The 10,583-nt window shown below is 41.6% G+C and overlaps 1 protein-coding gene across 1 annotated transcript; it reads left to right on the top strand.

Annotated features, from left to right (window-relative positions):
• The first annotated feature begins 573 nt into the window (after window positions 1-573).
• On the top strand, window positions 574-9,377 carry LOC104511426 (carbohydrate sulfotransferase 9-like). The gene is made up of 3 exons (XM_010154038.1): window positions 574-792; window positions 8,053-8,071; window positions 8,527-9,377. Exons 1-3 carry the CDS (start codon window positions 574-576, stop codon window positions 9,375-9,377), a joined length of 1,089 nt encoding a protein of 362 aa, XP_010152340.1.
• Window positions 9,378-10,583: the final 1,206 nt, after the last annotated feature.

Here is a 10,583-nt window from a genome sequence, read left to right as displayed (position 1 = left end):
CAGCACTTGGTTTTTAAAGAAAGGAGATATTTCACACAACACACTCAGTTGATAGGATGGTCAGGCTCTTGAGATGCTCTAAGGCTGTACACTACCTACAGCAGATGAGGGAAGGTGTGCAGTGAATCAGGCAAGATGTTTTAGGATGAGAGTTTGGCTTCTTTGTCTGCCACGATAATCCCATGTGGTGTGGGATGCCCACCTTTTCAGAGGCTCTCACTGACTGTTCATTCTCCATTTTCTGGGTACCTGAGCAGGCTCTGGAAACCAGATTTGCAAATCTTTTGAGCATTCATATCTGTAACTGAATTAGCAAGACTGTTTTGCACCTAAGAGTGTGCTATAACGTTCAATACTCTGAAATGCCAGCTCTTTAGTTTCAAGACTGCTGCCAAAAGCCATCACATACTTCATCTTTTGCTCTCTATGATTTAGCTCATCCACCACATTAATCCTACTATTTCCTAACTTCTTAATATTTGACACTGCATGTTCCATAGTATGATGCAAAAATATGATTCACAAAAACAGGGTTTAAACAGAACATTTCTGCTGAACAGCTTGTCCTACAATATGGAGAAGACCAGAAAGGAAAGGAAGATTGATGTAGGAAGAAAGAAGAATGCAGACACACAGTTTGTCAGTAAGCGTCAGGATGTGTCAGGCGAAGAGATTATTTCTGTAAAAGAGCAGGCATCAAAACACCAGTGTAAGGACTTGTACATGACTCCTGTACTGGAGTCTTCAGAGCTGGAGTATCAAAAAGAAAGAGTCGGGGCGAACAAAGCAGAGGTATGGTTTTGGAAAAACTGTGTTGGATCCTGAAAATGAGGGTCAAAAGCTGTATGAGGATGATAGAAGAAACTGGAGGAGTTGGGAGCAAAAAGGAAAATAATATTAGCAGAGACATTTTGTATGCAATGGAGTGTAAAAAGAGAAAGAGATCATGGCTGACATCAGTTATGGCAGAGGGAATACAAGAAGGATATAGTAAGGTGAACAGCAGCCAGGAGGTTGCCTGGGGCTTGTGTGCTAAGGAACTGGGACTGTTACAGTCAGTTCTGTCCATGCTATTTGGCGTGCAATTTAATGAATCAAGTTTACCCAGGGAGGTGAAAAACAGGAGGGGACAGAAGGGATTGAGTGTTGAGACGAGGTGGGTAGACCTGAATGGCAAGGACAACATTGCTATTACCATCAGTAACTGAGAAATATGGGAGGGAACTGTAAGACATATGAAAAACCAGGGACCTAGTTATCAACATAATGAGAAAAGCAGAGGGATTTTGAGGCCCCATCTTCCCTGAAACAAGCCTGGGAGAAGGTCATTCATTGCCACCATGTTGGGCGTGCATCATGTTCTAAGTTCTTCCGTACTCACTTTTCTCCCTTTCTTCTTCCTTTGCAAGTTTCTTAGGCTCATCTAGATTACCTGAAAGAAAGTGGTGAAGGATGCTCTCCCATGATTGACTTTGCAGTTGTTTAAATGGCCGTTCATTTGTGTGTGTGATTTTGAATTGTGTTTCGATAAGAAGGCCCCACAGCCCATTACAAGGTAACGAAGCAGAGGGGATGGATTTTGTTCTCATAGTATCTGCCAGGCCCTGAAAGCACTAACAGGACACCGACTGTCCCTGCCTGGCCCCTGAGGCTGCCCCCACCCTGCCCACAGTCCAGGGCCCCATGTCAGCCCCGAGGGCCATCAGTCCCTGCCCCAGCGATGCTGCAGCAGCGCTGGCCTCCAGCTCCCCTTGGCCCAACCGAGCTGGGCCCACCCACAAGCCGAGGTCACAGTGGCTCTGCCTGATGATCTAGTCTCTTGGATAAAGCTGGCCACCATGTCCAGGTCTTCACCCTTTAGGGTGGTGATGAATTGAGGCTGGTGAGGCCCCTGCTGCACTGGCCATGCGGTTATTGCACTTGGCTCCCAGCTCCCCATCCCAAGGGGAAGAGCTGTCCCTCTCTGCTCCCTGATAACATCAATGGGAAGTGGTCATACTTACAAAATCCTGTAAAAAAGGCCTGTAGCCTTTCTGGCTACAATTACAGGGACCAAAACAGGCACAAGTTTGATCACATAGGTTGGGTTCCAGCACATGAGTGACTGCAGTGTATTTAATGTCGTTCCTCTTTAAATGTCTGTGGTAATTTACTGGATAGTTTTGCATATTCCCTTCTATACCAATTTCTTTGAACTTGTTCTTTTCCATCTTTACTTCACTGAATTTTGCTTTGTCTTTTCCACTCCCATTCTCAGCCTTCCTTTCCCACAACATCATTTGAGCAAGCTACACAGCCTTTCTATTTCTCATGGCACTGGCTCCGCCACTTTTCCTCAGGTTGCTTCTCTCTGCCTCTCTGGGAGTTTTTCTGTCAGACTCTGTGCTGCCTTTTCCCATGTACTCCTTTTTTCTCTTCCCTTCTGTTCTTTTCATCCCCAGATTGGCTCTTCTTTTCACTTGCTCTTTTGTAGGCTCATTGGTAACAGTTCTAGCACACTGGCAGCCTAACTGGTGTTGGCATCCCTGAAAAGGAGGATTTTAAGGAGTGATTTTAGGTGAAAATGTAACAGCTCTGTTGGTGCTTCAGAGGCTTCTTACAAAAATGGGGCAGCAAAGGAGAAAGCAGAAGCTATTCATTGGCAGGGTCTAGTGGTAGCAGTATCTAGCAATATGACATCAGAAAGTAAAATGAGCTTTTAATACTACATGAGACATGATAGGTAAAAAAAAACTTTGGAAGGCAAGACAGGGAGATGACATGGGATGAAATAGAGAAGGAGAAGCTGAAAGACAGGCATGAGAAGGTGGTGTAATGAGAATAACAAGCAGTTTGATGATGGCAATTGGGAAGGTAGCACTGCAGTTGCTGAGACCACAAAGAAATCTGAGGGCTGAGATGACCATTGCAGGGAACAAGTGTTTTAACTTGTGTCTGTGCTGGAAATGGTGACTTTGTACCCCCCTCCCTGCTGCAAAGTGTGCTATTCTGTAGGACCCCACCATCAGTCTCTTCCTCCGTAGCCTCCAGTCTTTGTTCATATGTTGTCTCCCTACAGAGCTTGTACCTGTTCTCAGGTAACACCTTTCTGACCTTGCTACTGTAGGTGAGATGATGTCAGACCCTGGATCTTGATAGCAAAATGACCCAGATCAGATGGTTTTTCTAGCCCTTGGCTGTCTCCAGCCTGCTGGAGATTCCTAAACCCCTAATGATTTCCCACTTCATGGAGCAGGCTGGCCTGCCTGCCAAGACTCCACTTTCTGGGGTCTCTCTCCCTCTTGTCCATTCATAGTGAGTTGTACAGGAACAAGGGGGCTGCAGATTTGGATAAGCAAAGGTCTTGCTCCAAAAGACACAGTTCACCCTGTTAAACCAACAACTCAGAACTGTGTCCAGCAAAGCTTGTTTCTCCTGTTCATTTTTTATTCTGGCTGTACCTGGGGGGATTTCTACTAGTCAACCCCTCCTCACCTTCTATGTACCCACGTACATATCGGTATGTATGTATTTGCAGTTGTCTTTTTGAAGGGATTAACAGGGCTTAAGTACAGAATGGGGCTCGGCGACTGAGAATGTTATCTGTTCCCAGAGGTTTTTCCCTACCTTCCACTGAGCTGCCCTCCTGGTACTCTTTTTCACTTCTGGCTTCAAACGTATCAGAAACACAAATAAGTATTGTTGTAATTTCATCCATTTAATCTGGAAAGCCCCATTTATCGTCAGGTAGGGTGCAGAGGATCACCCCATGTGCTCAGCTGTGACCGAGGTTTGTCTTTGCGAAAAATTAGCTTGAGACACACCTTTGTAAATTTATCACCAGGAGAATTTAAATCCTTATCAACTTACTTACTTAGTTTACTTGGAGCAAATAATATGCCAGTGTAACTGATATTAATGTGTTTCTGAACTACACATATGTGTGTGTATCTTTATGTACATATGCGTATAGTTCAGAAATATATATACATATCCACACACACAAGTGTGTGCACATGTATTTCTGTATTTGGGTAATAGGTGTCATACATAAAGACTTAACATTATTCAACATTTCCAGTTATAGGACTTCTAATTTTTTATAAAAGCATCAAAACACTGCTTTTTTCAGACTAAGTTTTTTAAGCACTTGCTTAAAACCTGCAGATTATTCAATTGCAATCGTTCAGCACTTCCAGGAGAAGGATTAGGGAATGCTATATTATGAGTCATTGTTTTAGCAGTTCAAGGACAGATTGATGTACCAGTGATACTTGTTAAAGGGAGCACAGTCTGCTCCTTTGGTGCCTGTGCTAGGAAAATGATGGGAAGGAGCACTTCAATGAGTATGATGTGCTAGATTGTGCACTTACATGACTTTAGACAGTCCAAAGGTGTGTTAATAACAAATATTTCCTAATTGAAAGAGTGCTGGAGATTCTAGATCAGACCTTGTTTTGGTCAGGGGTAAAGGAACTCATTACAAAACCACAGTCTGTGGTTGGATAAGCGTGAGTTGTTGTGGTGCATGTGGTAGAAACAGTTAAAGTCCAGACTACTAACAGACATATGGGATGATTACAGAAGGTCTACAATCGCAAAATGGAAAGCAAGCATGAGACCCATGAACCAAGAGAAAGCAAATTAACAGAAAAAACTACCTGATAACTCAGGCATTTGACAATTTGTTGAGAACCCTGGAGAAGTACAATCTTGTAATTGAGACAGAGAGCTCTTTTGTGTGAAATGATCTAGCCTAACATCCAGGGGATGTGCAAATGGGTTGCCATAACCATATCCACCATATCCAGTATAGCATATAAAAAAGGGGAATGTTGAAAATAATTAAAACCAGGAAATTGTCATAAAATTCTTGAAGAAAAAAGAAGGATGGAAAAAACATTTTATGGTCAGCAAACTTGAGAACAAAGATGTGAAAAATGTGATACAACTTTTTTTGATTTTTGTTATGAGGAGTATGTATGGGAAAGAAAAGAATCTTAACAATGGATTAGTAGAAGGACATGGTAGAATTATCAGTAGTGCAAAGAAGATTGGAATTCAATACAAATTTCTCATTTTATGATGGCTTCAGGCCTTTTTTTCCATCTCACGTGCACATGGGATGGTTGGCATCACTTTCTCCAATAATCTGTTCCCCATTTGCTACCAGTCTTGGCTTGAGAAATTGCTCTGGTTGCTCTCACATAGAAGCTTTGTTATATGTTATAGGAAATGGATCTCACCAAACTGACTTACTGTTTTTATTTGGGTTTGGTTGATTAAAGCAATAGCATTGATACATTGGATTTAGAATTGTATAAGGTATTCAACTTGATACGGCAGCATGTTTTGGCTAAGAAGCTAGAAAACCATCAAATAAGCTGGACACACATTGAAGGAATTAAACACTAGTTAACTGACAGGCCTCAAAAGATCTTACCACCTGGTAGAAATCCTTCTGAAAGGGTTCTGCAAGAAAGGGTTCTGTAAGGGTCATTCCTCCTACTTCCTGCTTTACTGTTTAGTAATGTCCAAGAGAGCCATAAAATGGTTTCAGATGAAATCTGCAAGACATGCAGAGGTGAAAATATTAAGCCACAGCTATGTATAGTTGATCTGTAATGTTGTGATCTGAAGAACAAGGAAAAACCAGCAGTGCAGTGTAAAGCTGTTATCTAGAAGAATAATAAATAGAAAATAAACAAGCAAAATCCACGAGCCCCCCACAGCTATGTGTAACAAGAACAAAGCAGATTGATGCCCTGTATTTAGTTTTAGTATTTTCTCCTCTGGGGATATGTTAGTTCCAAAGAGATATTTAGATATCCGACTCCTTGTTGTGTTACTTGTCACTAGAAATAATTTCTGCCATTTTTTTGAGTCCTATGGTGCCACGTTTCCACCTTGCCGGCGGGAGCCCATTCTGCTGCCTTTTGGTTACAGCAGAACTAGACTATCTGTTATAGAGTTGTGTTCATAGACTCACCACACCTTGATTGAGGAATGCGTTGTAGTTACCCAGTCACCTCGAACTGCACCTAATTGAAGTTAGGATGAGGTGAAATGCAAACAGAAGTATTAATTCATTACATTTAAAATAAACGACACAATTACAAATATCTGGAAAAAACATAAGTGAAACAACAGAATAAAAAGTTCGTCTGATCTACTGACACAGAATGTATCATAAGGATGTGTTTTGTTTTGGGAATCTTTTTCCCCTTTTTTATTTTCAGGTAACTGGTCCCTCTTCTGCCAAAATGGCTCTCAGAATTATCTTTTCTCCTATTCCTCAGGTTGCTTTTAGATGATTTTCATCATTAGAGACCTCGCATTACACAGAATTGGAGTCTCCCATCAGCAAACGTCTTCAGAAGAAGCCTTCGGACTTCACTTTCAGGTAGCTTCTCCAAATCATCATGTTGACTTCACTTGTTGATGGACAGTTATAGCTCTTACAGCCAGTCTGCACTTTAGAGTTTTCTAAGGGGTCCAGATGGCATCATCTGTCACCTTGGAGCTCGTTCTATCCCTGCTTGTGGTCTGCCCATTCTCCTGAATTAAAATAAGGATTCTTTTGCTTCCACAATTGTGCAAATGTCTTAGAAGAGGAGTTGTCTCCTGTGTTTGACCAGCTCATAAACAGCTTCGTTCCCTCAGGAGGCAAATAACCACAAATAACTTGTAGAGTGGGCCTGTTGTGTCTTTGTGGAAACAACAACAACAACAAAAAATGTTGAAGTAACATCCTCAAGAAATCCAGGCAATGATGTTTTTATTGCCAGCAGGTTCAGGGTGAAAAATTGAAAAGCAGAAAAGGAAGACAGTGTGGCTTGACTTCTTTGAGCATATGTCCAGTAGTCATGGTTTTGCACTTAATTTTGCTATGTTAAATAAAAAGTGATGAAAAGCATGCAATTAAGAGCTTTCTAATGGGTGCAACACCAGTAAGATTGCACAGAGGACTTGGAGAGCTCTCTCTCCAGAAAGTGCAAGGGGGCAGAAGGAGTGAGCGCAGGAGAGAGAATACGCTGAGTGTTGGACTACGTCGGCCTTCTCTCCTTTTAACTGTGATCACGGCACATGTCCTTTTCTGTTGTTTCCTCTGTTGCTTCTATATGCTTCCCGCCATGGTGAACCATTCTGGGGCTCCTGTGCAGCAGCAGCAATGGCAGCAAACTCACATGCACTGCAATGTCTTTAGGAGAGAGAGAATGGGAGAATTAATCTGTTGTTAGTAGTTAGAATCATAGAATCATAGAATGGTTAGGGTTGGAAGGGACCTTAAAGATCATCTAGTTCCAACCCCCCTGCCATGGGCAGGGACACCTTGCACTAGACTAGGTTGCTCAAAGCCTCATCCAGCCTGGCCTTGAAGACATCCAGGGATGGGGCATCCAGAATTCTCTGCTGAATGTGAGAGAGCTCCTCCTACAGTGAATATTGATTTATTTGTACAACGTAGAAAGCTTTGGGGCAAGAGATGGGAAGAATCTCAGCCTGAATGCGCCATAGGCTTGCGGATATGCCTGTTACAGGTTACAGAAAACTTTGTGCTCCCAGACTCCAACACAGAAAGTTATTAAAAAAACCCCAAAACATCTTTGTAATCGTAGATGAGGTTATTGTTGCATAATGTGAAGGTATAGATGAGTTTGCCTGGCAGGAACACCAGCTTTAAAGGAGAAGGGAGGAGTATTTGCTAAGAAAGGAGGGAATTTTGTAATACTTTCAAATGGTCGTATTATCTGTATGTTTGCTTTAACAGTACAATCATCGTGAGTCTTTTTCATAGGCGAATTTTTACTTATTAGCAAAGTCTGGTTTTATACAGCTTGAAAGGTCTTTCTGCTATCATAAATTCTGTAAGAGAATACCGTGTTATTTTTGTTATATCAGTCATACAAAAATCTAACTTGTATTATCCTTCCTTGTTGACAGAAAGGCAGATTTCCGCGTTAGAGATCACGTCACCCTCCTACCTGTGGAAACAATATGAACCAGAAGGTGTTAGTTTTCCTTCTCCCAAATTTTCTTTTTGGGATATTTCTTTTTGGGTTTTTCTGTAAGAGACAAAAAAACCTAACAGGTGAGTAAAGAATTGCCAACAGAAAGATTTGGCGTTGTCTAGAACCAGGGACACCTTTCCCAAATGTGTTAGAACATAACTATGGAGCCTAAGTCATAACACTACGAAAATATCCAAGGCCCTGTCGCTGTGGGAACTATCTTAACTATGTATGGGAAGAAGAGCACTACAAAAAACAGTTGACATTAAAGTGTTAGAACATCCATCTTTCTTAGAGTAATACTGCTAACATGTTGAAGGTTTTCATTTTAACAAACTTTACACTGAGTAGGAAACACATAGTGTGTGGCATGTTTGCCATAGTGGAATCTGGTGACTGTAAACACAAAATTGATTTTAGCATCTTGATTAGTTTTTGTATGCGGGGAGATAGATTGAGTGCCCTGATTGTCACAAAGAAAGGCTTACAGAAGTCTGTTTTACACTAATGGTTTAAATATCTCTTTTGGTTGCAGGTGTTTTTCCCAATCCCACCGAAGATTGGCTGGCAATTCAAAACGATCGCAAAAGCACACTGACATCTCTCTGCCTGAAGAATAACCCTCTTAAATTAAGAAGCAAATCGGGTTCTCATGTTGCAAACCAGCTCTTTGTGGAGCACAAACACAGATTCATCTACTGTGAGGTGCCCAAGGTAGGCTGCTCCAACTGGAAGAGAACTATTTTTCTTCTCCAAGCAGACTTGAATGCAGAAGCTTCTGAAATTGAGCACGACCACATCCACCAAACCTCACTGATCAAAAAGCTGGTGACTTACCCTCCTGCCATACAAAAGGAATTTCTGAACAATTACACCAAAGTGATGTTCACCAGACATCCCTTGGAACGCCTGGTTTCAGCTTACAGAGACAAACTTCTGCACTCTGAGCCATTCTACAGTATCACTGTTGCTAATGAGATTAAGGCAATGTTCAGGAAAACCAAAAATTCTTCTGAAAAAGTGAGTTTCCAGGAGTTTGTCAACTTCATTACAGCAAAACCGCCGAATGCTCTTGACATTCACTGGAAACCAATGTTTCTGCTCTGTGACCCTTGCAACATTCACTATGATATTTTGGGTAAGTATGAAACCCTTGGGTTAGATTCTGAGCATGTTCTGAAGATCATTGGAGCACCAGAGAGCCTGCACTACCCCAGCTTGAAGAGGTATGGCTCAGAGAAACGAACTAATGGTGATATCACCTTGGAGTATCTCAGACAGCTCAACTCGGAGCAAATTGAGAAGATCAAAAAATTGTATCAAATGGATTTTTTGTTGTTCAACTATACTATGAAATATGAGGATTATTTTCCCCTGAATGGCTAATATAGGTTGAACAGTTTCCTTCATACATAACGGGCTGATCTTATCCTCACAGGTGCTTGATAGGTGGGCTGGTGGCTGCTGCCGAGGTTTTACTGGTGTTTGAAGAAATGGTTTATCATCCTAAGCACTCATATAACAAATCCCTGCCATGATCTGTTGTACAGCACAGTACTTCACCCACATGAAATTGTCTGTTGATCATTAATGGCATATGGTTGTTTCATGAAGGCTGTTTATAAACGATAGATTTTGTACGTCGGTAGAAGATAGGGGAAGGAGGAAGAGTGTTTTCCACAAGGAATATTTTAGAACAGCATTTTTAAAATATAAATTATTTTAACTTTTTATTAGAAAATGACATACGGAGCAATATATAATCTGCTTTAGAGTCAAACCACTCCGTCTGCAGGAGCCTCAATCATGAATTCTGTAGGAAAGGAACAAATAACTTCAGATGCATTACACAGAACTTACTGCCTGATTATATTCCCCCCTGACAGTGCTCTCACCACAGCCCACCAGCCACATCCCTCAAGCTGTATAGTTGGCAGCAATCCAGTCAGAGTTTCCCTTATATCTCTTCAGGATCTTCCGATGAGCAGGTCTGGTGTTCATGGGGACTTTGCACTCTCTTTTTTGTGAGCATTATGGTCTGATTTAAGAGGGAAGGTCTGAAAAATGTTTGTGGTGTTTTTTTTTTTTTTATAAGTACTTAGAGGGACCTTTTAAACTGTACAACTGGGATGGTGCAGCATCTAAAATCTCAGTGGAAGGGTGACTCTTATCTATACTCCAAAAGCACTTACCACCCAGTCAGCACAGGGGGACACAATGTTTGGGTTTTCCCTATTTGTGCCTGCTGGAGCCCATGAGCCCTTGGGACTTACCTGAGCATGGCCCTTAGGTGGAGGTGGATAACCTCAGATAATACATTTGTTCTACCTGTTGCTTTCTCGCCTCACAGGTGAGAGTGCAAATAAATAGTAGAATTGTGGTGAGGGGAGCAATGATGCGCGTGGGAGAAGCAACTCAAATCACTATCTGCTTCTTATATTCCTAAGTGACTCTGGTTTTAAATCACCGAGGGATCTAGAACTGCTACTAGTTTAACTATGAGACTTGCCCCATTTTTTTTTGATAATCTATTGCCTAGACACAAATTAATTTGTGACCATATTAATTGTAGCAAGTTTTAGAAACTAATCG

The sequence above is a fragment of the Eurypyga helias genome, unplaced genomic scaffold (genome assembly GCF_000690775.1).
Source record: "Eurypyga helias isolate BGI_N326 unplaced genomic scaffold, ASM69077v1 scaffold21520, whole genome shotgun sequence".
NCBI classification, from domain to species: Eukaryota; Metazoa; Chordata; class Aves; order Eurypygiformes; family Eurypygidae; genus Eurypyga; species Eurypyga helias.
Note: the sequence above shows the minus strand (reverse complement) of the source record. Positions and strands in the feature narration are given on the sequence as shown.

Excerpts from the sequence above, each read along its gene's own strand:
- LOC104511426 (XM_010154038.1), top strand. The coding sequence starts at position 574 with ATGGAGAAGACCAGAAAGGAAAGGAAGATTGATGTAGGAAGAAAGAAG.